General features: G+C 42.8%; 1 protein-coding gene across 1 annotated transcript in view; it reads right to left on the minus strand.

Moving 5' to 3' along the window:
• PRKAA2 (protein kinase AMP-activated catalytic subunit alpha 2) overlaps positions 1–27,614 on the minus strand; it is a 57,519-nt gene extending 29,905 nt beyond the window's left edge. Inside the window, exons 1-2 of the mRNA XM_031969041.1 lie at positions 27,463–27,614; positions 1,841–1,982 (exon numbers count right to left, since the gene is read on the minus strand). Of these exons, the coding sequence (XP_031824901.1) occupies positions 1,841–1,982; positions 27,463–27,556 (236 nt within the window). The 5' untranslated portion in view covers positions 27,557–27,614. The remainder of the gene's footprint in view (positions 1–1,840; positions 1,983–27,462) is intronic.
• Positions 27,615–27,966: the final 352 nt, after the last annotated feature.

The raw sequence follows: 27,966 nt of genomic DNA on the forward strand, positions 1-27,966 counted from the left end.
ACTAGGTCTGGTGCTGGAGAAATCAAGATAAAACCCAAATGGTTCCTGCTCTCAAACAGCGACAAATAAGTGAACACAAAGGTTAAGGAGCCCGGAGGGAGGATGAGAGCAGGGAAGATCTCTTCTAAGAATCAGTCCTTGAAATGAGAGGATTCTTGAGGAAAGCCTGAGGTGAGAGATGGAGTATCCCAACCAGGCAATAACCCAGGAGCCACGTGTGGACTGAGCATCCGAGCAGGGGAGGATACTGCGGTCACCTGCCTGAGCTTGGCCCGGCCCAGACTCAACGTGGACGAACCATATTTCAGGAGAAAATCTCAGTAAAGAAGAGAGCAGGGTGATGGGCATCCCCAAGAACAGGGAAGGGGTTCATGCCTTATTCGGGCCTTTTAAGCCTGCAGAGGCAGAGGGTGTGCAGGACTGGATGCTGGTCCAACCCACGTATGGGATGTATGTTTGATGTCTCTGATCTACACAATATCTAGATCTTATTTAAATGAAAATCATGAAATTTTTTTCAGGATCTTACTGAAATTCAAGAAAAGAATGGCTGTGACCCTCCCCTGACCTACCATAGGAGAAAGCCCATCAACCAAAGAAATCAGGCCCTTCCTTGCACAACCTGAAGCTCTTCCAGCTTTTTGTGTCTGTGTCCCTGTTCAAGATAGCAGCCCTATGGTGACACTTCCTTGAGCAATGCCAGGAATCAGCATCATTCCGTGGCTCAATTCTGTTCTTGAAAAAATGGCCTGTTCACATTTCCTGAATCCGCAGGCACGTACCCATTCCTTCTTCACACATCCCAGAGACCCCAAACAGAGGCTCAGCCAGGAGGAGGCAGCTCAGGCCGGCCAGGAGGCCTGCACTGGGCCAGGTCTCACTTCTGCTTCACGGATGCCCTCTGTGCCCCTTTAATCCACTCTGCTATCAGAGGAAAGTGTTCTCAAACTCTTTTCCAACTAATCTTAGGCTCTGTATATTCAATGAAAGGCATCATGGCAAAGCTGAGGAAGAGTGCTGGGTTTGAAGTCAGGAACAGCCGGACCCAAAGCCACCTCTCAGAGTCATTAGCTGTCTTCTCAATATTAAACCATAACCCCCACTGTCAAATGTGTCGTTTCAGGTTTCCCAGGAGTTCATAATAACCGCCATCTTTGAGTTTGCATAGAGCTTTTCATTCATCATCTAATCATACATCATACATCACCTTCACAACAACCCTGGGAGGGAGGTGAGACAGATGTCCTAAAGAAAAAGAAACCACCCTAGCAATATCTGAAGGTAAAGTGAGCTGCCCAGGGTCACAAGGCACCTAGAAAACAAGGGTGCAGGGGGGAACCCAAGAACTCTCCTTTCTGACTCCTCAAGTAACACTATACTATGCTGCCTCTCACCTTCACCTGAGTCCGAGGACAGACTCAAACTCTGTCATAGGGACCGTCCTTCCTTCCTTCCCCTGGGAGTATAAAGAAACAGGGAACGTGTGTGGGCTCTAGAAGTTTAGTTAGGGAAGAATTATGGCATGAATCTGAAGTACAAAGTCATAAATGACCAGTAAGTGACATAATGATGGGGAAGGGTGTCTGAGGACTAGGAGGCATTCCTGTGTGTGTATACAGAGCTAGAACACAGAATCACCTGGGGCATGACAGCTTTAAATTCTGAGCCAAAAGGAATAAAGAATAAAGATGGAAAAGTGATTGAAAGCAATGATAAATATCAATCTGACCAAAACGAAATTAAAATTTCACAATACTAAAAATACCACTACTTATAAATAAATCAACAATCATTTCAACAGAATGTACTCTCTTGGACTTTCAGGCATAAAAGTACTTACAGTTTGATAATGTGGGGATGTCGGAAGAGTTTTAGATTTTGAATCTCTCGTTTGATTTTTCCAACCACATCCAAACTACGAATCTTCTGTCTATTTAAGATTTTGACTGCCACTTTATGGCCTGTCAACTGGTGTTCTCCAACTAAGCAAAAGCAAAAAGAAAGAAATTTGAGTGGTCCTTAGAATTTAACAACACATTAAAATCATACAACCTATTCTACGCCTTATTTTGAAGACCGCTGTGGCAACGTGTACATATCCCATTCCAATGTTGCACATGCTCCTCACAGAATAACAATTCAATAAGACGGGTGGCTTTTGGGAATGTGGCCAATAAGGAAATTTGTTTTGCTTGACTATATACAGAATTATTACACGGGTTTGGGGTTTTTCAGCTTTTTAAGTAGGAAAGAGAGGAGGGAGAGAAAGCAAATTTCTATTAATTGAAAAAATAAGATTTCTTTAAAAAGGAAAAGAATAACTTGTTGAGTTCTTGCTCTGAATACAGCAAACAAGGAGCTGCTTCTTGCAGGGAGAAACATGAATGAGTTTCTGGTATTCAGCAGGTGACTCCACTACAGCCCTCCTCAGCTTTACTTTACTAAGGATGCTGGTAGAACACAGCGGACAGGAAAGTGGTCCCCAAGTCAGCAGCCTCTCGGTTAAGTCCCAGTTCGGATACCCCCAGCTGGATTGGCACATCGCATCCTGTTAACGCCAAAAATTACTTTCTAAGACAGAGAGAAAAATCAAAGCTCTTGTGCCAGAGTGTGACCCTGACAAGGTTTTGACCCTTCACTGGGAGGCTGAGTCTCCCCATCAGAGAACTCCCTCTCTCAGTGAAATCATTAATCTAGCCCCCATCCCCACAAACATTCTGCAGAGTGCCAGGAATACAGACAAAAACAAAACCAGCTTGGCCATCAAAGAGCTTGCATTTCACCCAGGGATATGAGATGTTCACAGAGGAGAGCAGGAGAACTGGGGAGTAAAAGAACAGATGGCCTCTAGGATCAGGGAGGATGGCCCAGAGTCGGGCCATTTGAGGGAAGCCTTTCAGGAAAACAAGAGGCCTCCAGGGAGGTTCCTAGCACAGGGACTGTCAGGTACTAGACTCCACGTGGCTGCCAGAAGGCAGAGAAGGCAGGAGGGGTCAGTGCCCACCTGAAGGGTTTGCGTTTTCCCCTCCAGGCAGAGAAGGGAGCCTGGACTAACCCAGAGACCATGCCCAAGAAAGCGAGCTCGGCTGGGTCCTGCCGCAGCGTGGAGCACAGGCCGGCCAAGGAGCGGTAGGTCTGCCATTCAAGGAGGAGCCAGAATTCAGGCAGAACCAAAAGGCTGGATTTAGAGCCTGAATTTCAGCCCTGCCTGAGACACTAATTTGTTGTGTACCCTTGAGCGTGTACGTCACTTAAGTGGTCTGGACTCCCTGACGATAACCAGCTTAGAGCTTCTAGGAGCCGCACTAAGGAATTCTGTTTGTACAGAAGCTCCTCCAGGATGCGGCCCTTTTGAAGGACTGGAAAGATGGATATCGAAGGCCATCATGGCTTACCCAAGGTTTCTCCCAGGCGTGTGTGAAAGCCCACAGGATTCTTTGATGGCGTGTTTGCCTCTGAGTCATCTCCAAACCTGGTGTCCTCCTCTCCCCGCCCTCCCTTGCCCCAAGTATCCCATCAATCACCAGATCTTGCTCCCTTCCCCACCTCCCTCACATCTGACACCCTTATCAGCAGTGATCGCCTCAGTGCAAACCCCAATTACTGTAAAAGCTTCTTGATGAGGCCCCCTGACACCTCTCCCCACCGCAGGCCCTTCTACACACGTATTTTGGTGAGTCTTTTATTTCGCAGAGAGCCATCCCCAACAGAGAATCCAAAACGCTTTTACACACATTCCAGCCGCCGTGGGACCGCAGGCCCCAGGGCCCGCTCCCTGGAGCAGTTGTTCATCCTTCATGTTTGAAGAAAACCAGAGATGACAGGGTGTGTTCAGAGGCTCTTCAGCCTCGTCAAAGCCCGGAGCGAGACAAACGTCAGGACGACCGACTGGAGTCGCTCCACAGCCCTGCCTCAGCCATTCCCATGGCCACTGGGATGAACCGTGCTCTCCGGCCTGTGCTGAGGGACGTCTCCTCATGCTCGGGGCAGACGCCTCCCTAACTAACCAACAGGCCTGTGACCTGCCCCTTAGCCATGCACCAAGAGGGTTTGTGGGGTGCGGAGGGTTGGGGACAAGTGGACCCCAAAGGTGACTGAGCAGCTCCTACTCGTCCTCCCTGCACACCCCAAGCACATTTCCCTGACAGTTAACCCCAAAGGCCCGAGTGTGGCATCCGGACAACCAGAGCTCAAGTCCAGCCTCAGACACTTCCCAGCTGTGTGACCCTGGCCAAGTCCCTTAACCTGTCTGTTTCACTTTTCTCACCTGTAATGTGATGGCAGCAACATGAGTAACCTCCCTCCCAGAATTACTGTGAGGATCAAATGAGATACTATCTCTAATGTGCTTTGCTATCTTCAGGGCCCTCTATGAATTCCTTGCTCTTATGATAAACTGTAATCTGCAAACAGAAAAGTAATCAATAAGATAACCCAGCCTATCAAAATAACTAGGAAGGATCCAAGGGATTTGTAAAAGGGGATCGATGCTTCAATTTGTTTTAAAGTTAATGTTTTCCAAAGATTAACCTCATGAAAAAATACAAAGTAAACATCTTTGTCCAGAAAATAAAGTGACCACTCATATTTTATACATGAAGCAGTTTTTCCGTTGGAATACCGGCAGAAAAAAATAATTGACTTATGAAATAGTCAAGCATAACTTATAATCAAATAAGAGATAAAGAGGATTGTAAGAAGTAAAATGGATAATTGTGATTACACCGAATTTAAAAGATTTTGCAAAAACAAAAATGATGCAGCCAAAATCAGAAAGAAAATAGGAGAATGGGGAGTTAATACTAAGTTTCTTGGATAAAGGCCTCACTTCTCAAATATACAGGGAACTGAATCAAGTATATAAAAACAAAAAAATCATTTCCCAATTAATAAATGGTCAAATGATGTGAACAGGCAGTTTACAGGAGAAGAAATCAAAGCCATTCAATCCATAGTCATCTGAAAAAGTTCTCTAAATTACTATTGATTTTCTGAGGTACCACCTCATGCCTATGACTGATTAATATAAAAGAAAAAAAAAGATAAATTGGGGGGACTAAGAAAAAAAAATTGGAAGACTAATACACTATTAGTAGAGTTGTGAACTGCTCAAACCATTATGAAGAACAATTTGGAACTGTGCCCAAACAGTTATAAAACTCTTTATAAGCCTTGATACTCTTTAACCCAGCAATACCACTACTTGGGCCCATTCTCCAAAGGGAACAAAGAAAAAGGGAAAAGCCCTAAATAAAAATATTTATAGTAGCTCGTTTTGTGGTGACAAAGAATTAGAAATGGAAGGAAAATGGCCTATCAACTGGGAAATGGCTGGACAAGTTGTGGTATATGATCACGATAGAATACTACTATGTTATGAGGAATAACAAACAAGATGATTTCAGAAAAACTTAGGAAGGAAGATTTAATCTAACACAAAGTGAAGTGAAAAGAGGCAGGAGTACATGGCACCCAGTAATAGCAGTATCGTATGATGATACACTCTGCAAGATTTAGTGATCCTTAACAATCCAAAATAATTCCAAAGGCCTTATGACGAAAAAAGCTATCTCCTTCCAGAGAAAGAACTGATGAAGTCTGAGTATAGATTGAAGGCCATTTTTTCACTTTCTTTATTTGTCTTGGTTTTTTTTTCAACATGGCTAATATGGAAATATTTTTATATGATTTCACATGCATAACTGATAGATTTCTTGCTTTTTCAAAGTGCATAATAAACTGAAGGAAAAAGGAAAGAATTTGAAACTCAAAAAAATTTTAACTTAAAAATAAATAAATTTATTTTTAAAAGAAAATAGTTAAATATACTGATATCCAATTAAGTATTAGAAATCAACAAAAGGTAATATCAAAAGCCTTAAATTTTTTCTTGTATTTGTCTATATCAGCTTCTTTTACCCTATTTATCTCTGAGGAAAATTAGCAAGCACTTACATCTAATAAAATTCAAATGACTTCTTATGTGGTCACATTCCATACTAAACTTAAAGATAATCCACACCATTAAACGTTATTAAGAGTGGATCACATATGAGCTACCACAATACCTGTTGAGAACAGAGACCAGAGACATCTATGATCAGAGATTGGCAGCTATAAGTAGCATTGGCGATTCTATAGTCTAATGCCTATATTTTACAGCAGGGAAAATTGTGGCAAAGAAGTCCAGATTCCTTGTCCACAGTAATTGATGCATTAGTGAGTACCAGTAAGTAATGAAGGCAGAATCTGAACTCTGGTCTTTAGATCCCATTGCCAGAACCCTTCTCCTGCACCATCCTGCCAAGTCTTTCTAGCCATAAGGAATTTACTATCCATTAAAGGAGATCCTGCTATTGTGAATGTACTCCAGGCAAGTCAAACATTTGGAAGAAAGCTCCTGGGACACCAGATCATTTCTAGCCCTAATAGCAAAGATGTGGAAGCTCGGCAGGGATGTATCAACTGGGACATTACTCAGGACACAGCGCGAAGAATGACCAGTGTGACGTTAGAGTGGGTGAGAGCTGAGGACCAGAAGGAATAAAGAAACAGAAGCAAGCACCTATGAGCCAGCTCGCAGGGAAGCCAGCCGGCTGCCGGTCGCCCCGCTAGGGATGTCTTGGACCAGACTTCGGCTCCGGAAGGTCAGTCAGCAAGACTGTCGTCTGTCCCCTTATCGAAGGCGTTTGTGCTGCGCTGCCACAAGCTCCAAAGACCTCCCGCCCTGACTCAGTGTTTCTGGCTGCCAACAAAGCCATTACACCCCCGGCTTTCCTCGCCAAAGGGCAGCCCTGCAGCTTGGGTGCAAGCTTCTGCTGGAGGCGAGGAGGTAGCGGGCCTTCACCGGGGAGCCCCTTTCTTCCTCCGTCAGAGCCATCAGGAGCAGACCCTTATGTTTTCTCCTTTCAAAGCAAAAACTATGGGGAAGATGCACCTCTACCATAATAAAAGCTAATGTTGATCAGTCAAGGAGCATCCACTAAGCACTTACAATGTGCCACATATTGGGCTAAGTACTGGGGGGACAGGAAAAAGACAAAACCCACTCCTTGCCTTCAAGGAGCTCACATTTAAATAACCACATATACACAAGGCCGTGCTGTGTAGGGGCGCACCTGAGCACAAAGGGAGCATCTGGGCACGAAGGGGCCGAGGGCCAGCCGAAGGCAATCTCTAAGCTGAGTCCTAAAGGAAGCGAAGGAGCAGAGGAAGAAGGGAGAGCATCCCACACCTCTGCCGGCTGCTTCAGAGAAGGGGAGTCCTATAGCTAGAGCATCAAGGAGGCTGGATCCCAGGGAACACAGAGAACATTCCAGTCCTGGAAGACTTGGAAAGGTAGCAATGGACGGAGGCTTGAAGAGCTTGAAATGCCAACCACAAGATTTTATACTTGACTCTAAAGGGCACAGGAAGTGCCCTTGTACTGGAAGCAGGGAGGTGAACGTTAGAAAAATCCCTTTGTCTCCTGGGTATAGTTTGGAGGTGCAAGAGAATTGAGAAGGGAAAGTCGCCCAGAAGGCCACTGCAATATGGGTATAACCCATGAAAAACTAGCTTAGCCAGTCTCACTTTCAGGATTTTTTAAAGAGGTTTTTTATGTTTTGTTTTGTTTTTGGACCACACTTGTGATTTCATTATCATAGGGAGTTCTCAGAACGTTGCCTGGAAAACTCAAGAGTTCTGAGTGACTTCCCAATCTATGTAGCCAGAAGAACTAGAATCCAGATCCTTCTGCTTGCTAAGAGCAGCTGTATATGCACTGCACCGTAACGCCCATATGGCCAGCTTTGACAATTCTGAAACTCATTTCCCACTATGGATTCTGAATATAGATAAATTCTTTTAAAAGTTTGCATATGTGTAAATGCATATATGTATACATAATAGGTATGCAAATGTGTAATATATATATCTGTATATATAATTTGGGGGAAATTGATGATTCTCATAAATCTAAAGCTTTTTAAGTTAAAACAGGAATCAAAATTAAGAAAGTAAAAAAAACAAAATTTGATCATTTTAAATTCAAATAATTTAGCAAAGTCTCAAAAATTAAGACACTACTAAATATTATAGAATTTCTCTGAGGCTAGTGGTGATAAATGTAAGAAACAACTGAGCAATAACACTGTTCCCTTTTAGGGATGAAGAAGGTCACTATTATTAGCAGAGATAAGAACCGCCTGAAATTCTTTCCTCAATAACACCATTCTAAAAATAAAGTTGTTCACATACTTCAAAATAAAAACACTACTTTGCATACCCAATAATATCTTTTGCAATAGATAAGAAGAACTGAAACTAAGGTATGGTGTAACTTCTATTACATTTGCTATTAATAATTTTACTAAAGACTAAAACAAGAATTTATCTTTATAAGTTCATGACACATTAAACATTAATTGGGGTAGGGGGAAATTATAACACTGCATGCCATCTATGTATGTGATTTCACTATTTCTGAAAATATCATTCCAGAGATCTTATAAGGTAAATTTAATTATCTTCTTGACTCAAAAGTTATCTCAAAAGAGTTAAATGAGGATAAAATATTTTGGGCAAAAAATTACCTGAGGCTAAGGGATATTTCAATTTTCTTATAAGTGACCCCATTTCTACAAATCTTACAGAAAAGTGGGCAAGAGAACTTTGGGCTGACATAAAAAGAAATGAAGTATTAACTCCTAGTTATTTTCACACACACACACACACACACACACACACACACACACGCACACGCACACATACATGTATTATATGTATGGTGAGATGAAAAACCCAAGCCAGCATCTCATTCATGAAACCGAAGAGTAAACTGGGGCCCAGGAAGGCTGGTTCCCAAGTAATAAAAGTCCATCTCAATACTCTACATTCCTAGTCAACTTTCCACTACTCTTCTGTCCATGTCATCTGAGGAATGGCTAAAGGAACTGGGCAAGAAGTTTTAAAGGAGACATGATAGCTTCCTTCAAATAATGGTAACATTGCTACAAACATTTGTTTAGCTTGGTAAAGGAAATCAAAATCAATGGATGGAAGTTAGGGGGAAGCAAATTTTATTTGAACAAAAGGAGGGAAAGTGACCTAACACCTTCCTCCAATTTTATTACTCCCCCCCCCTCCAAAAAAAAAATAATACTCTTCTCTCAATGAGAAATTCCATGTGGAATGGAGGTGGGTAGTGCTGTGCAATTCTTGGTTTCATTTTTCATTTTTGTTTTTGAAATTACATTACGAGGTTATTTATGTTTTGCTATTTCTGAACAAGGCTGCTCCATACAATGTCCACACCACCACAGAGCCCTTCTGACCTGGACACCAGAGTTGCCACGTTGGTTGCCATGGTAATGTTGGCATTAAAGGGGAAAAATGCAAATTTTAAGGAAACTATTGATTTAGACATAAAAAGAAGGGGGGTCAAAAGCAGAAATCACTTTTGGGAGCTACCTTAAGAAAGCCCAAGGTGGGAATGCCCACACACTGAGAAATTCATTTCATTTTATAACTCTAATTGAAATTCCATGTATTCTACCAACTAGAAATTCAATTAAGGATTAACAAGCATGATCCTGTTAAAATGTAAATACCTTCCCAAGGGATAAAGGGCTACCTTCCCCTCCTTGCTCCTAAAATCAGTGCTTTCGTCCATGTGGGGGACTCCCTTCTCAGATGGAGATCAGCCTCTCCTGAGAGGAGCCTGAGAGTCCCATGGAGAGGGTAAGTCCATGGCCCTCAGTTTGTGTCAAGGCCTGGACTCGCACCCAGATTTTCCCAATGTCTCTCCTGGTATTCTGCCTCTCCACGCATACAAGACTGTGAACTGGGTCCTCCTAATGGGAAGTTCTGAAGGGAAGAATCTAGGGCCCCAGACCTGCCTGGACACAACCATGGATCTAAAGGCTTCTCGAACCCCCATTCACTTACTGGTCATGTGTAGTTTTCAAAGGAAGAAATACAAGCCATCAGCAGAGACCTAAAAAATGTTTCAGATCACAAATGACTAGGGAAATGCAAATTAAAGCAAGTCTGAAGTTCTCTCTCATATTGCCCAAAAAGAAAAATAACAAACACCACAGAGCTTATAGAGAGAGAGCTACATTCAGGGGCTGGTAGGGGGCCATTATGAAAAGTCATCTGGTTCTATGGTCCCCAAATTACTCAACTTGTTCCTTTGGCTCACTGATGGCACTGAGGGGTCTCTACTCCCAAAGAGATCAAAGAAAAAGGGGAAAGTTCTCCATCTATACAAACCTATTAAAGCAGCTCTTTTTGTGGCCACAAAGAACCGCCCTCTTGGGTAATACAGAACAAAGGAGGGTGCATGAGCATCCTAGCCTCGCGCTACAAGAGAAGCTGAAGGGGACTGCTTCAGAGAAGCCTGGGATGACACGGAGGAAGCAACCTGGGGAAGAGGGCCAAGCCAGAACCATTTATATAGGACCGTGGTAAGCACAAACAGCTCTGAAAGGCTCTGATCCATGGAATGGCCAACCCTGATTCCCAAAGACCCAGACACCAGGGGCAGCTGGAGACCCCATTTTTGGACGTGAATAATTTGGGGCTGATTTTGCTTGGCTTAGTTTTTGTAGCTTTCTCATCAGTAGGAAGGAAAGAAGGAAGAAGAGAAAGCTGAGCATCATTTGAAAAAAGTCAATACACAAATAAATATGTAGCATTAGTCAACATTATTCAATCTCCAGGTTCCCCCTCACTGTTATGAGCAAAAGCTTTGTGCAGGAGGAGACGGCAGTGCTGCTGTCAGCTTTGGGGGAGCACTGATGTGTGACTGTGGCCTAAGGAGTCATTCTCTGCCTGTAGTTTCTGATTCTTATGGACTAACCAGTCACTCAGGCCACCTTCCTCTGCTGACAAAATGATTCTCCCAAAATTAACACAGCGGGTGACTGATCCATGTAAGAACTGGGGAAAATCTAATGAGAAATTTTAATCTGACAGGTTAAAAAAAGACCTTTTCCCTGTAGAAACCAGGCAAGATGTGGCTAGTCAGCAATTCACTTGGAATCAACCATAGAATGGGACCTTTGGAATAGTCACAGCCGCAATCCGATGAGAAAAGGAGGCCCACAGCTCCGCATCCCTGCTTGAAGAGCTGCAAGGAAGGAGAGACGGATCCCTCTTGGAATGATTGCTAAGTGGCTCATTCCACTTTGGGCAATTCTAATTTTTAGCAAGTTTTTCCTGAAATCAAACCTGAATTTGCCTCCTTGTAAGTCTCACCTACTGTTCCTGGTCCTGGCCTATGGGGTCAAACAGAAAAAGGCTAATTAATCCACTAGTGGAATTATCAACTATTCCCCATCTCTCCATTACCTCTATAAGAAGAGAATGATTTCAAAGACAACTAAGTTGATAGCATTACTCTCATCTCTTAGTCTAGAAATCTAAAAAGGAAATTAAGGTCAAAAAAAGGAAATCAAGGTACTCTAGCATGGCCTGTTTTTTCATCCTTTTTATTTTCAGCTCTGATTCTTTCCCTCCCACCTCCTCCTTCCCTCATTTAGAAAGAAAATCAGTTCCCCAAAAAACTCACTAAAAACCATTATAAACATCCAAGAAAACAAATTCTAATATTACATATACATAAGTATATTATATGCTTATATATATATATATATATATATATATATATATCTGTGCATATACACACATATACAAATTTATATTCCAAGTTCTTCATTCTCTACCTGGAGATGAAGGCAGCCTATTTTAATATGAGCCCCCTGGAATTGTGGCGAGTCCTTCTTAATCAGAGTTCCTCCTCTTCCAAAGTTGTTTGTCTTTACAGCATCAGTCTTATTAAATAAATTGTTCTTCTAGTTTTGATCTGCATCAGTTCAAACATGACTTTTCAGATTTCTCTGAAATCATTTCATTTTTTCTTACAGCACAATAGTATTCCATCAATTCACAAATCATAATGTGTTCAACCAGTCTCCAGTTGAGGGACACCCTTTCAGTTTATAATTCTTTACCAACATGAAGACAAGCTATGCAATTTTTGTATCCAAGAATCCTTCTCACCTTTCTTTGACCTTTTTGGAAGGATGGATCTCATAGATTATGCACATGGTTAAATAGCTATGTCAGGCACAATTTCAAATTGTTTTCCAGAATGATCAGACCCACAGTTCTATCAACAATGCACAAATGTTCTTGTACCTCAAGCTTTGGTCATTTTCCTTTTTTGTCAACTTTTCTACTCCAATGGTGATGTGCCATAATAGGTGTGAGGCAGTATTTCAGAGTTACGTTAATCTGTATTTCTCTAATTTTTAATGATTTAGAACATTTTTTTAATATGTCTATTGGTAACTTGGATCTTCCTCTAAAAACTGCCTATTCATAATCTTTGAAAATGTATTAGTTGGGGGTGATGCTAATATGTTTAAATTTGAATCAGTACTCTATATGTTGTGAACATATATCTTTATTAGATTTTTGTTTGTCTTTACAATATCATTGTTACTATGTAAATTAGTTTTCTAGTTCTGCTCACTTCTGCTGCAAAGATTTATGTTTTCTTATAATTTCTTGATTCTCTTATAATTTTAGCTGCATTGGCCTTATCTGTAGAAATACTTTCTAATTTTATGTAATCAATATTGTCCATTTTAACATTCTATTAACATCTCTATCCCTTGTTTGTCATAAACTTTCTCCCTGGCCATAGATATGAAATGTAATTTCTTCTAGTATGATCTCTTATTTAATTTATTCTTTATTTTAAACATTCTTTTTTTAAAAAAAAATTTAATTTTGAATTTCAAATTCTCTCTCCCTTATCCATTGAGAAGACAAGCAATATATCACTTATACATGTGAAGTCATGAAAAACATTTTTCCATATCAGCTATAAGGTAAACAACAACAACAAGAAAACAAGATAAAGTGTGTGTATGTGAGTGTGTGTGTGTGTGTGAAACTTCAATTGGTACTCTGAATTTATCAGTTCTCTCTCTGGAGATGAAGAGTCCTTCAGAATTGTCTTGTATCTTTTTATTGATCACAGTAACTGTCTTTCACAGTTGATCTTCATTATAACACTTCTTATTACATACAATGATCTCCCGGTTCTGCTCACTTCAACTCTGCATAAGTTCACACAGGTCTTTCAAGGTTTTTTTGAAACTATCCCCCTTGTCATTTCGTGTAGCACAACAGTATTTCATTACAATGCTATACCACAACTTTTTTAGCCGTTCTCCAATTCATGAGGGAAGACAGATATCTATAAAACATCTCTCAAAGACCAGATTTATTGCTGGGTCTTCAGAAATATGATTAATTTCCTTAGATTTACATTCCAAAAAAGGGGGAAAGTTGTTGGAAAGAATCCCATTGCCTTGGGTCTCCAATAGATTGTCCCTTCTGTGTTTCCCACTCTCACTTATTCTCAATCTCTCCCGGTCTACTGGCTGCTTCCCCACTCCCCACAAACAGGTCCTCTCCATTTTCAAAAAGCATTCAATTGATTCTTCCATCCCCTAATTGTTTTTCTTAATCTCTTCTGTTCTTTATGGCTAAATTCTTTGAAAAGGCCACCGACTACACATGTCTCCACTTTCCCTTCTTTCACTCTCTTTTTTTTGAAAATTTCCAACCATATCATTCCACCAAAACTGCTCTCTCCAAAGTCACCAAGTCCCATGGTCTTTCCCCCATCACCATTCTCCTGGAGCTCTCTGCAGCCTCTGACATGGGCGAACTCTTTCCCACGTGGTCTTCTCTTCCCTCTGGGGTTCTCCTGGTTCTCCTCTTACCCTTGTGATAGCTCCTCAGTGTCCCTGACTGGATCTTTCTCCAGGCCACACCTTTAAACCCACGTGTCCCTCAGGGTTCTGTGCTAGGCGCTTTTCTTTTGTCTCCCTATACTACTTTACTGGGTGATCTCATCAGCTCCTACCTCTCTGCAGATGATTCTCAGACTTATCATTTCCACCCCAATCTCTCTGCTGACCTTCAATCCTGCAGCTCAACTGCTTTTCAAATACCTTGAACTGCATGTCCAGTGGAAATCTTAAACAAAACAGACCTCCTTATCTTTTCCCCTAAACCTTTCCTCCCTCCTACCTTCCCACCATCCTCCCAATTTCTCAGGCTTGAAACATGGAAGTCATCTCAATTCTACACCATGTCTTAACCCTCAAGCCCATATCCATTTGTTCCAAAGCCTGTCCATTTAACCTTTTCAACATCTCTCAAATACACCCCTCCTTCGAAGCAGGAAACTAGGGGAAAAAATTTTACCCAAGGGTTCTGATAAAGGTTTCTTTTTTAAAATATATAAAGAATTGACTCAAATTTGCAAAAATACAAACCATTCCCCAATTGATAAAAGTTCAAAGGATATGAACAATTTTCAGACAAAGAAATAAGTACCATTTCTAGTCATGAAAAAATGTTCTAAATCACTACTGATTAGAGAAATGCAAATTAAGACAACTCTGAGGTACCACTACACATCTCTCAGATTGGCTAAAATGACAGGAAAAGATAATGACGAATGTTGGAAAGGATGTGGGGAAACTGGGACATTAATGCACTGGAGTTGTGAAATATCCAAACTGGAGTTAGCCCAAAGAGTTATCAAACTGTGCACACCCTTTGCCCCTTGACCCCACAATGTTTCTACTAGGTTTGTATCCCAAAGAGATCCTAAAGAAAGGAAAGGGACCTGTATGTATCGAAATGTTCATGGCAGCTCTTTTCGTAGTGGCCAGAAACTGGAAGCTGAGTGCATGTCAAACAGTTGGAGAATGGCTGAATAAGTTATGGTAAATGAATGTTGGAATATTATTTTTCTGTAAGAAATGACCAGCAGGATGATTTCAGAAAGGTCTGGAGAGACTTACTGATGCTGAGGGAAATGAGCAGAACCAGGAGATCAGTGTATAGGTGACAAGATTATACAGTGATCAATTCTGATGGATGTGATTCTCTTAAGCAATGAGATGATTCGGATCAGTTCTAATAGATCTGTCTTAGAGCCACCTGCAACCAGAGAGAGGACTGTGGGACTGACTGTGGATCACAACATAGCATTTTTACCTTTTTTATTGTTGCTCACTTGCTTTTTGTTTCTTTCTCATTTTTTTTCTTTTTTGATCTGATTTTTCTTATGCAGCATGATAAATATGAAAATATGTATAGAATTGCACAAGTTTAATATATATATTACTTGCTGTCTGGGGAAGGGGGTGGGGAGAAGGGAGGAAGAAGAGTTTGGAATATGGGTTTTTGCAGGAGTGAATGCTGAAGGCTACCTTTGTATGTAATTTGAAAATAAAAAGCTATACATTTTGTTTTCTTTTGAATTTTTTCTCTTCCTTCTTGATCTGTTTTTTCTTGTGCAGAAAGATAACTGTGTGTGTGTATGTATATATATATATGTTGGATTTAACATATTTCAACATATTTAATGTATTGGACTACCTCCCATCTAGAGGAGGGGATGGGAGAAGGAGGGGAAAATTTGGAACACAAGGTTTTTCAAGGATCAATGTTGAAAAATTACCCATGCAATCAATAAAATACATTAATAAAATAAAAACCTTTAATAAGAAAAAGAAAAGGCTGTTATTTTTTTAAAAGTACAGTCCCTTCTCTCTTCTGACACTGTGATCACTTTGGTTTTATCCCTTGTCAGCTCACATCTGAAGTATTACAATAGCTTGAAGGGATGAGGAGGGGAGAATGTCTTTGACTCTAGTCCATCCACCCATTGAAGTGAATTTCCTAAAGCAGATCCAACCACTCCTCGTTCTATCCAGTTAACTCACTGTGACTACCTAAAGTGTCCAAGATCAAATATAAAATCCTGCGTTTCATATTCCAATTCACACCATGAGCCCCTCTGACCTTTCACTTCCAGGAGCACTGACTTCCTGGCTGCTTCATGAACTGGACCTTCCATCTCTCAGACTGGGCCTTTTCTCTGGCTGTCTCATGCCCGGAATTCTCTCCCTCCTCACCTCCACCTACTGGCTTCCCTGGTTTCCTGTAAGTCCCAGCACAAGCTCTATCTTCTATGGGGGAAGAGGAGGGATAGTTAGGTGACCCAGAGAACTGACCCTAGAGTCAGAAGGTTCTGAGTTCAAATCCATGATCTATGGAAGCCATTCCCAATCCCTCTTGATCCTAGAGTTGCCCCTTCCCTTACTATTTCCTATCTAGCCTGTATTAAATTCATTTATACACATTCGTTGGTCTATCTTCCCGCCTCTAACAAATTATTAGCTCCTTGAGAGCAGGCTCTGTCTTTGATCTCTTTTTATATCCTAAGTGGCCAGCACATTGCCTAGCCCAGAATAGGAACTTAACAAACATTTGTTGATTCACTGAAAAAGTCCAATGTGAACTCTTTGATTTACCCCATGTCCTATTTCTTTTTTTTTCCATAATCATAACTTTTTATTGACAGAACCCATGCCTGGGTAAAATCCTATTTCTTTAATCTCAAACAAATAAAAACTAAGTAAGAGAATTTATTATAGGTTTATAAGCATCTCCTCAAGACATGAATTGTTTGTAGTATGGGTAATTATTTTTTCTATAAATTAGAGAGAAAATTAGGAAATAGCATTTCTGTGATGTGAATCCTAAGTATTTGCTGAGCATCCAAATTTCTTGTAATCTTAAGACTGAGGCCCAACTAAATGTGGAAATGAAAGCATATTTTAAAGAATGGACTTTTAAGGCATCTCCCTCTCTTCTTTGCAGAGATAAGAAGCCGTGAATATGAAATACTACTGATGTTAGACTTTTTCAGGGGGTGTTTTCAAAGTTAGGTTTATTGAACCTATTTTATTTTCCTCTTTTTTTATCTTGTTATGAAAAAATGATCTCTAGAAAGTGGGAAAAGATGCATTAGGAAAAGTCAGTCAATTTGTATTTATTAATTGCTTAAGGGCTGGGGATAAAAATAAGGGCCAGAGGCAGTCCCTGCTCTCAAGGATAGTTAGGGAGATAACATGAAAATAGACATGTTCAAATAAGGTCTATACAAGATAAACTGAAGAAAATCCTCAGAAAAGGCCCCGGGATTCATGGAGGATGCCAAAGAATACTGCAGAAGGTGGGAATTGGGGTGAGACTTGAAGGAAGCCAAGAAGGCAAGAAGCAGAGGGGAGGACTGTAGGCATGAGGGACGGTCGAAAAAATGCCCAGAATCCAGAGACGAAACGCCTTGTGGGAGCGTTCTACATCCCTGGAGCATGTGGAGCCAGGTGTGAGACATCAGGGCAGGTAGAAGGGGCCTGGTTATGTAGGATTTAAAAACCAGAGAATTTTCTGTTCAGTCCTAGAGGATGAGGAAGCCACGGCAGCACTGGAGACAGCCAGGGTAATGTGGTCAGACAATCTTAGCAAGATTGGTTTGACGGCTGAGAGGGAGAGAGCTGAGGACATGAGACCCACCAGAAGGCCTAGAGATGTCCAGGCAGAGGGCCAGCACCAGGATAGTGGGAGAATGCAGAGGAGAGAAAGGAGAAGTAAAGGAGAAGCCTTAAAAGGTGGGAAGACTTGACCACTGATCAGAGATGAAGGGGAAAAGGAAGTGTTGGGAAGGACACCCCCAGACTGAGTCCAGGGGAAGTAAAATGTATCAATAAAAATGTGTTTTTAAAAGATCTTAATTCTATTTTTGATATGGCAAATGTAATGTACTTTCAAGTCTCTGTCAAATATTCCTATAAAAAGGCAAATCTAGCCCTGATAAGATGCTCTATCTGGGCCCAGTGAAGAGTCTCCATGTACAGTGCTGGCCCCAGTCACGGAGGTCTGACCTCCATCCTGCTTTATATGTGTGCTAGAGGTCACTCACCTTCTCTGCCCCCATGTCCTTTCCTCCCAAAGAAAAGTGGCTGCAGGGCTGCTGCCCCAAAGACCAAGGAGCTCCCCGGTCTCCCCACAGTGGCCACGTCCCGGATGCCCCTATGCCCTGTGGAACTCACTTCCAGGATTTGGCTTCCCACTGCACGGGCCCACATTTCATGGGCTATCCTGAGCCTCCTTGGCTCTTTTTCTCTGTACACAGGGGCTCGGTACCTGGGACTTTATTGGAAAATTCTGTCTCGGCCCATGCAGGCCTCTCCTGTCCGACTGGTCATTACTGTCCCTTGTGTCCTCACCAGGGACCCTCTTCGCTTGCTCCATATCTGGAGGGAGGAGAGGAGCATTCCAACGACCACCTGCCCCCCACAGCAGGCCTTCTGACTGCCCGTACTCTCTTCCCATCATAGAACACAATCCGTCAAGGGCGGCTTACACTCCTGTCCTCTGTATTCTGTGACACGGTTTCTCCCACCCACCCTGGGCACCGTTCTCCAGTATTTAATTTTTCTAATTTAACATTTCTAAGAGAGCCATTGCCCATGTCTCCCTGCCAGGCAGCAGCACCAATAAAATGCTGGCATCAAAAATTGGGCTTTTGATTTCTTGGGAAGTTTGGGTCTATAAAGAAGGTTTATGATTTCCTAAAGTCAACCCAGCCACTTTCCTCTTCCCTTTCCACTCCAGATCCAAACTTTTATCCATTTGTAACAACCACATGACTGCCACTGACACACTTGTGGACAAGACCATCTCTGTCAACAGGTCATCCTTCCAACGCATGTCGAAATCTGGGCAAGAATCACGTTCCACTCACTTTATATTTCTTGCAAAAATGGCCAGGTCAGACTCTTTGGGGTGATTTCAGAATTCTTCCAGGAGACTCAGCAATGTGCTGTGACTTGAAGTAATCAGCATAATGTCATCTGTACACAAGAGTCCCTGGAAACCCGGGAATCCCTCTTCAAGCTGGACTCTGAACTGGGTCTCGATCCCAGGGAAGATAACTTAGGCAAGCATGCTTCTCCCTTATTTGTGTCTCGCCTAATATTTATATTCAAAGGGTCTTTGAATTATTTCTATTTTTATCACTGTCAAGAAATTTTGAATGATAATGATGTGAGACTGGAAGATACCTTTGGAAAAGAGTTCTTAATGTAAGGTTTTCTCCAACCAAATTAAACAACCTTTTTTTCCCATACAAGAAACAAAACAATCGAATTTTATATTACCCTTCAGTGCCCTAAAGATACAGTACATTGCTGGACATTGATGATAAAAGTCTGCTTGTTCCTGACCACAAACACCTTCATCCAGAATGCTCTAAATTCACTCATACAGAACTGCCATAAAGTATTTTGTAGCAATTGAAAGAATAGGCATTGAAATCTGTAAGTACTGATATTCGCTCAATATTAAACAAGTCTGAGACTTTTTTCAACACCTTTAACACTTTCACCTCCTTCTGGATCTTTGTATGTCATTTCTAGGGCATGAGTGCATCCTCCCAGATACACTTCTGACACAGATCCCTATAATCACATCATCCACTGGGCTTCTCTTCCTCTCTTTGTTTGTTCCTCCATTAACACATCCAGGGAGCCTACAACTAGGCTCCAAGCGGGGGACTTTCAATGTCCATAATAAATCCTTTACTTTCTTCTCGCCTCTCTGTTGTCCTTTCTCCATTTTTATGGTTAAACGTCCCTGGGATGAATTTATTTAGTTTGATATCTTGCCAAGTTTTCTTTAAACTGGTTTTACCTTCCGCTGTTTCTCTCTGTTTTGAAAGGACAATGCTCATATTCATTCTTTGTAACATTTTATAAGCAAGTTAATATCCTTATCTGGTTTTTCTTTTGGCAACTACCTGGCTCTATTTTGCAAACAAGTCAGATGGTTCTGGACTAAAGCAGTTTCTTGGCTCTCGGACCATCCTTGTTGTGGCAATTACCTTATATTACTTAAATCTTTAGATAAAACTATTTTCTTCCCTGTTGATGTCATACCTGTTATTCATTTCCCACTTCTGATGATCAATCATCTGTTTATATAAGTCAAGGTTACTACACAACAGATCTTTTCCCCATCAGTCATATTTCTTGATTTTTATTGATTTTGATCTTAGGTCTTACAAGATAGGGTTCCAAGACAAATTACTGAGTCAGGGATAAGTCTTTTCCTGTACACTAAATTGTAATTTGTTTCATTTTTTGTGGTGCTACTTGGGACTCACTCAAATCCAGCACCTAATAGTTATTTTTTGAAGAAAATGTTTAAGGCAGCTAGGTGGCTAAGTGGAAAGCACATAACACCAAGACACACCTAACCCCAATTGCCTCAGCAAAAAAAAAAAAAAAAAAAGAAAGAAACAAAAGAAAATATTCATGATATAAAGCAGCCTCGAATCTGTGACTTCTCTCCTCCCTTCTTCCTGAACCATGATTTCCCACATATTTTTCCCATTCTCACCTTTTCCCACAATGTAATTTGGGGGATCTTGGTAGGTTCTTGTTAAAACTTCTCTACTTTTTCACCTTCAGCAAATGATGTTCATGTAAAAACCGCTATGATTTTGAGAGTAATCATTTAAGAAATTCCAGTCATTAATATCACAATGAAGGTCAAGCTTCTGCTTGAAAACTCTCCTCAAATGAGGAGCAACTGGCTAGCCCAACATATTCACGTTAGAAAATTCTGAATTGTTAGGAAACATCTTCCTTACAGCAAGATACAATTTCTTTCTGTATTTCCACTTGTTGGACCAGGCAAGACAATTGCAATCCCTCTTCTACCTTGACAGCCCTTCACATAATCAATGACCATTTTCATGTCCCCATGAAGTGTTCTCTTCACCAGCCTAAATCATCCCACTTGCCTCAACCAATTCTCATATAAAACAAACACAAGGCCTTTCACTAACCTAGCTGCTTTCCCCTCCACACTTCAACTTATCAAAATCCTCCCTAAAATGTGTACTCTGAGCTGAGCACAACATGACAGATGTGGTTTGCCCAGGACAGGGTGTAACAGAACTACCTCTCATCTTCCCAATTCCCACCTCATTAGTTTTCTTAGCTGCCATATCACCCTATTAGCACTGTTGACATATTGAATCTGAAGCCAACTGATCAACAAACATTTATTAATCACCTACTATGAAATACTAAGAAAATAAAAGATTTTTTTTTAAAATAAAAAATCCTCTCAAAGATTCTGTCAGGGGAGATATGGAATTATAAAACTAGTTCCAGAATGAATATCTTCAGAAGATAAATAAATGCAAGACAAAGATTATCCCCAAATGCAACAACTAGCAGTTGGAGAAATCAGAAAAGAAGAATTTTGTGAGATGGAGGGAGGGAAGAAGGGTATTCCAGACAAACAGAATGTCCAAATACAAAGGCTTGGAGACAGGAGATGGACACCATGTTTTAGGAAAAGAGAGGGCAATTTAGCACAACAAATGTGTGAGAAGTAATGTATGTGAGTGAAAAAATCAAATGGGCCTTTAGAAGCCAAACCAAAGTGTTCATGTTTTCTTACAGAGGTAAAAACGAGTCAGTGGGATTTATGGATTTACAGTCAGAGATGCACTTAATCCAGCAGTGTGGAGGGCCAAAGGGAGACCAATGAGGAAGCTGCTGCAATCATTTTGTGAGAGACAATAAGGGCCTGAACAAAAGTAGAAGCTGGATAAACAGAAAAAAGTCAGATAGAAGAGACACTGTGAAGGTAGGAACAACAAAATTTGTCACTGGGGTAGTTATGTGGACTAAGGAAAAGAGGGAGGCTCTGGGAATAAGCCCTGGTTACAAACCAGGGAAGCTGGAAGATGGAAGTACCCAGGGCAAAATACCCAAATTTGGAAGGGGGAAAAGAGGAGAATATTGAACTCTTGGGGACAGGGAGAGTTTTTCGGGATCAGCGTGAAAACTGTCCAAGAGGAAGCTGTTAATGCAAGACTGCAGAGAGAAGAAAGATGGCACTGGCATCTGCACAGAAACAATCAACTCCTGCAAGTTCATGAGGTCAGCAAGAGAAGAGAGAGAAAAGATAGGAGGGTTTAAGCTAGAGAAACTTAAAGTTCTTCCATTAAAACGCCCAGGTCTGGTTTCAGACAAACTGCCATCTGGCCGAGTCTACCCCCAACGAGTCCTTGGGACAAAACAATCTGCACAAGATGGCACCGATATTCCTAATGAATTTCATTTAATTATATTTGAGACCTGACTTTTGTCTTCCAGCCTCCTGAAGTATTCAAGTCTGCAGATGAGATGAATGTGATATTTTTCATTACTCCACGTCATTGATAAAAATAGGGGGGGAGACCAAACAGATCCCCGAGACCCACGAAGGCCTCAAAATGAAGGAGACAGGAATAACTATTCTTGAGTTGCCTGACCAACCCAAATTCCAAATTCATCCAACTAGCCTATCTTCTAACCCACAATTCCCCTCTTTGCCTCAAGAACAACAGGTGGGGGGCAGCTTGGGGATACAGAGAATAGAGCACCAACCCTGAAGTCAGGAGGACCTGAGTTCAAATCTGATCTCAGACACTTAACACTTCTTGGTGTGACCCAAGTCACTGCCTCAGCCAAAAAAAAAAAAAAAAAAAGAACAACAACAACAGGTGGACCTTGTTAATACCTTTAGTTATAGGTGAAGAAAATAAGGTCCACAAAGTAAAGTTAATGATTCCTAAGTGAAAGATCCAGGATTTCAAATCAGACCTTCTGATTACATGACCAAGGCTCCTTCCACTATACTAATTAAAACTATTCCAATAAGGAACAATGAACTATAAAGCTACTTTTCTTTCAAGTCATTTGTGCTTTTTAGACTAATAAATGAGATTTCCATTTTCATTTTCTAATTGCTTAGTAAGTTTTTCTTCTGATTTCTAAAACTATATAATGTTAGTAAATCAATTTACTTTTTAGATGTCATAGAATTTCAACTTAATTTCTATTCAAGGATTGACTATAAGATGATATAACAATTAAAATAAAAGTATCGAGATACTTTATATTTTATAAAAGATGAGAACTAAATTTAGAACTGAGAAAAAAAGCCTAAAAGAACACAGTGATACTAACTTCCATATATCTTCTTAGTCATATACCATTAAATCATCCACCATCCAACCTTTGAACAGAAATTAGGTTAAAATTCTACAAGGCCTAGAATCTGAATGATTCAAAAAGATCCTGTGTTTTTATTTCCTTTCCTGATGAAATGATTAACCTAAATGTTGAGGTAAGAACTGTGTCCAGTAAGCAAACAACCAAACAGATCCTAACCTTGGTTCAGAAATGACCCTATTTAGCAAAAATCCTTCACGGTCTGGCATGGAAATTTCTCAAAAAATACACTCTTTATAAGAGAAGCACTCTCCATGAAGTGAGTTTTTCATAAAACTACGTAGTTTATGTTAGATGCAGATCTTTTTTTAAGTCAGAAATTCAAATTTATTAGGAATATGAACAATAATTTAAATGGTCCTTCGCCCCTGGATTAATTAGCCCAAATGGCTTTTCATTAACCATCAGGTGCTTGATTAAAACAGGGCTTTTTTTTACACAATGTGAAAAGCTATAAAATTAAGTTACACCAATCTGAGTCACAAACCTCTAGGTGTCAAGCATTACCCCTTCCAAGGCCTAGCTAGTACGGTAACATTTTATAAGTAATATTAATTCACATTCATATAGCACTTTAAAATGCTGACATTCCAATAATTTTGTGAGGGATTGGAGAATTCCAGAAACTCAGTGGTGAAAGCCATTTCAGCAGCCCCCTAGGCTTATCCTCTGGGGATTATCTCTAGGTTACTCTGGCTGCCCTGAATCTCACTTCTTTTCCCATTCAACTGGAAGTTCCTTGAGAGTCTTTGTGCCCTTTTTTTGTATCCAAAAAGCTTAGCACAGTGCCTGATACCCAGTAAGGTATTATTAAATACTCAATGACTGACACCGAAAAAACCACTTCCTACCTCATGGCCAAAAAGTGATTGCCTTTGGGGCTTGAGTCCATCTGATGAGAGATACTTCAAACAAGTCAGTCCATGACAAAATCTCAGTTATTTAGAGGAAGCTACTTCATTTCTGAGCCTGTCAATGACATACCTATAATAACGTAGCTAGCGAATAGGCAGAATCAGGGCTCCCGACTACAAACTTGCCAGACTCCTGACAGAAAACATGATGAAGTAGCAACCCAAATGAAGATATATATATTATATGTAAAACTTTAATGATATACATATGTATAGATATGCATATATATACATCACAGATATGAATGTACATTATATCTATATGTATATATTAATACAATTTTAATTCTATGTACCTATATTATCTATTACTATATCAATGTGTTTACATGTAAATCTGTCACATTAAATCTATAATTTGTATTAAAACTCTGATAAATATATCTATGAATATTAAATCTGTAATGGTATATGTGACATATATTAAAGAAGGGTTCTTTTTTAAGGAACTGATCAAACAGAAAATCTGGATTCTGATCCTGGTTCCCTCATTTAGTTGGTGTTTGAACCCTTAAGGCTCAACTTCCTGGTCAATAAAACAGGTATAATAACAGTTGTGCAATATACTTGTCAGCCTTATCAGAAGGATTAAGTAATACAATGTACATTAAAAAAAAAAAACACTCTCTCTATATATAATTACAAACTTTTTATAACATAACTGCCCAAGGTGGGGTCTTGGATCAGGGCAAAGTAAGGGATGACCAAGAATGGAATTGGGGAAGGGGGAGATATTTATTCTACTTTTTTAATGTACATTTTTTCATGCCAAGAGGTTTGGTCCTCCATGGCCCAAGATATTAATCCAGTCACTGAAGACATGGTGTTCCAACCTCACCTCCAGGGTCCGGCTCTGTCCTCTCAAACTGTCTACACTAACCATCTGTCTTTACCACCCATCTGTCCCCACTCATCACAATGCTTTCAAAAGTAACCTAAGATTACATAGTACCTAGAAATCAATGCTCCCCCATGCCAGAAATGAGGAAGGAAACACCACCTGCTGATCTTGGCCATAATTCCATGTACCAGGGCTTGCACATTCCTCCCATATACTGAACCTGAAAGTAAAAATAACCCTGACACATTGATACAGGAATTGGGGCTGGAGAAGAGGCTTCAAAGGAATCTCCAGATTGCCTCCCCGCTCCTGGAAAAAAAAAAATCCACCTTTTAAAAAATCTGTGTCCAGCAGTTCTAATCAGAATGAAACTTTAACCAGCTGGCTCTAGAAGTGGTTCAATGTACAATCAACAGGAGCAGCCAATCAATATTCTCTGCGACTATGACTAACGGAAAAGGACAAAAAGGATTCTGGGGCAGCGTTCACAGAATTCCGGAGGTCCCCTATGGCTAACCAATCACCGCTCGTTGAATCCCAAGATTTGGGACTCTCAGAGACAGCAGTCCCATCTCTAGCACCCCAAGACAAGGAGGATGGGAATTCTGCCTCTCTAGACGGCCAGATTCAGGCCTGCCCTTCGGAGTCACAAAGCAGGGCCCGAGGGAGCTCACATATGCACCCTCCACCACCTCATCTTACATGGGAGGAAATGAAAGCCCAGAGCAGCAAAGTGACCTGTCAAAGGCGGCAGAGGAAGCAGTTCCGGTGGCAGCCCAGGTCTCCTGATGCCCATCGCTGCTCTTCCCATAAAAACCACGCTGCCTCTCAAAAGGCAGCCAGACTCTTCCAGCAAACTGCTTGCCCCCTGCCCCCTCCAAACCACTTACGGAGCTTCAGAATTCCTTTGCCATCTCCGTTCCTAAAACTCTGCAACATTTAAGGTAACTTCAGAGATCCTTCATTGCCACCCTCACACATCCCCATATGACTCTGCTAAAAACCTCTGGTTTCCCAAAAATGAAAGGTGAGTGGGGTCTGTGGAGCGCTTAACATCCGGCTTCCCAGAAGTTAAAAAAAAAGTGCTCACATGATGCACTTTTAGATAGAGAATTCATCACCTTGAGCGCAGCACACTCCGTTTGGGGTCAGCTTTTTGTGGAGCTGGAGTTTACTTCCCTGCACCTTCCACTGCTGCTTTACTGCTGGCTCAGGCAGAATAAATCAAAGTCCTCCTCTGGGATACGGCCCTTAGGCCTCAGACAGCCAGCTATCTCACCCCTGAATGGTCAGGATAAAGCGCCCTCGATCCTTCCACGGCCAGGGACGGCTGCTGAGCTCAGGAGCAGCACAGAACGGTGCAGGCCAGGCCTCCGGGACCGGCCAGAGGGAGGCTGCCCCTCACCTCCGGAATGACGCTATCTCCTCCGGAGCTAGTGTCCCTCAAAGCCAGTCTGGCGTTAGCTCCGACCTCCCTCACCAAACGATGCCCTCCCCTGCACAAAATTACTGTGTAGTTACCGCGCACATTTTATGTGTGTGTGTGTGTGCATATGTACACTTGCATTTCCCCTCCTGTGAAATATAAAATGTATGGGAACAAAGAACTGTTTTCTGATTCTGTGTTCCCAGGCCCTGTTCTTGGCTTGCACACAGCAGGTGCTTAATAAATGCAACGAGAATGAAAGAGCTGGGGGGACTTAGAGCTGTGTAAGATGCATGTTGTTGTAATGACCCCATCACACTCGAATAAGGATAATGAGCATTTTTTTGCATTTTAATGCAAAAGTGTTTTCCACGAACCATCTCCTGGGACTTGGAGACCCCTCGGCGAACCAGTCTAAGTAAGCGGAAACCGCGGCTCATTTTAATCGCGCTAAGAAGTGACAAAAGCACGATCCTAACTCCCGGCTGCTCCCTAAACCACCGGGAGTAACTCGGCGGCCGGGAGCGGGTTCGGTCCCAAAGAGCCACGATGTGGCGCCGCCAGCGGCTAAGCTTTTTTAAGGCACACGTTTCTCGCCCCCTCGGGGCCGGGGCCGCCGGGGCCAGAAGCAGGGCGACCCCGGCTCCGGGGGGGGGGGTCCCCTCCCTGCTTTCCCGGGGGCAGCGTAAGGAAGGGCCCGGAGCGTCGCAGGCCGGCTCCGGCTCCGAACCCCCACCGCCAACGACAGCGCCCAGGCTCTCCCGCCAGGGAACAGGGAGGGGCTCGTGGCCCGGCCCCGGCCCCGCCCCGCGGGAGGCAGAGGACGCCAAGTCCCCGGGAGCCGGCCGCGCTCAAGGTCACCAAGGTAGCGAGAGGCAGGCCCGGGACAGGTGTGGGAGGGGCGGGGGAGGCCGGGCGGCCCCGCCCCGACACCCCCCGAGGCCGCGCTCCAGCGCCCCCGCCGCCGCCCCCTGCCCCGCTCCGCCTCGGCCGGGGGAGGGACGGCCCCGCTCTTCCTTCCCCCAGGTGTGGGTTGGGAGGGCGCGCAGGTAACCCCCCGCCCGACCGGCCCCGCTTCGGCTCCGGGGGAGAGGCGCCCCACTTCCTCCCCCCCCCCCCCGTGAGTGTTTGTTGGGAGGCACGCGCAGGTGCCTCCCCGCCCCCTGCCGGGCCCCGCCCCGCCCCTCTCCCTCCTCCTCTCCCCGCCCCCGACAGGTGTCGAGTCAGGGAGGGAGCCACAGGTGCCCCGCTGCCCGGCCCCCAGGGACGCCCCCACTCAACTCTTCACTTTGCCGAAGGTGCCGACCCCCAGCGTGTCGCCCAGCACGTAGTGGCCGATCTTCACGCGCCCGTCGTGCTTCAGCTTCTCCGCCATCGTCCGCCGCCCGGGCCCCTCCTCGCAGCGCCGAGCCCCCGCCGCCGCCCAAGCCCAAGCCCAAGCCCGGCGGAGCCGCCTGCAGTCGCTGCCGCCGCCGGCCGCCGTCTAGCTGTCTACCCACAGTGCCGCGGGAGCCGGAGGGGGAGGGGGAGCGGGGAGAGGGGCGAGGAACCCCGAGGGGAGGGGCGTGCGCGAGGGAGGGAGGGAGCGAGCAGGCGCCGGCGGAGTGCGCGAACTGTCAGGAGCAGGGAGCGAGGCGCGAGCGCCGGGAGCAGGCAGGAGCGCGGAGAGGGGAGCGCGGAGGGGGAGTGAGGAGGGGAGGGGGTGAGGAGGGGGGAACGAGGAGGGGGGAGCGCGGAGGGGCAGAAGAGGCGAGGGGGGCACCAGAAGGATCGCTAAGTAACCAA

Source organism: Sarcophilus harrisii, chromosome 4 (assembly GCF_902635505.1).
Source record: "Sarcophilus harrisii chromosome 4, mSarHar1.11, whole genome shotgun sequence".
Classification (NCBI taxonomy): Eukaryota; Metazoa; Chordata; class Mammalia; order Dasyuromorphia; family Dasyuridae; genus Sarcophilus; species Sarcophilus harrisii.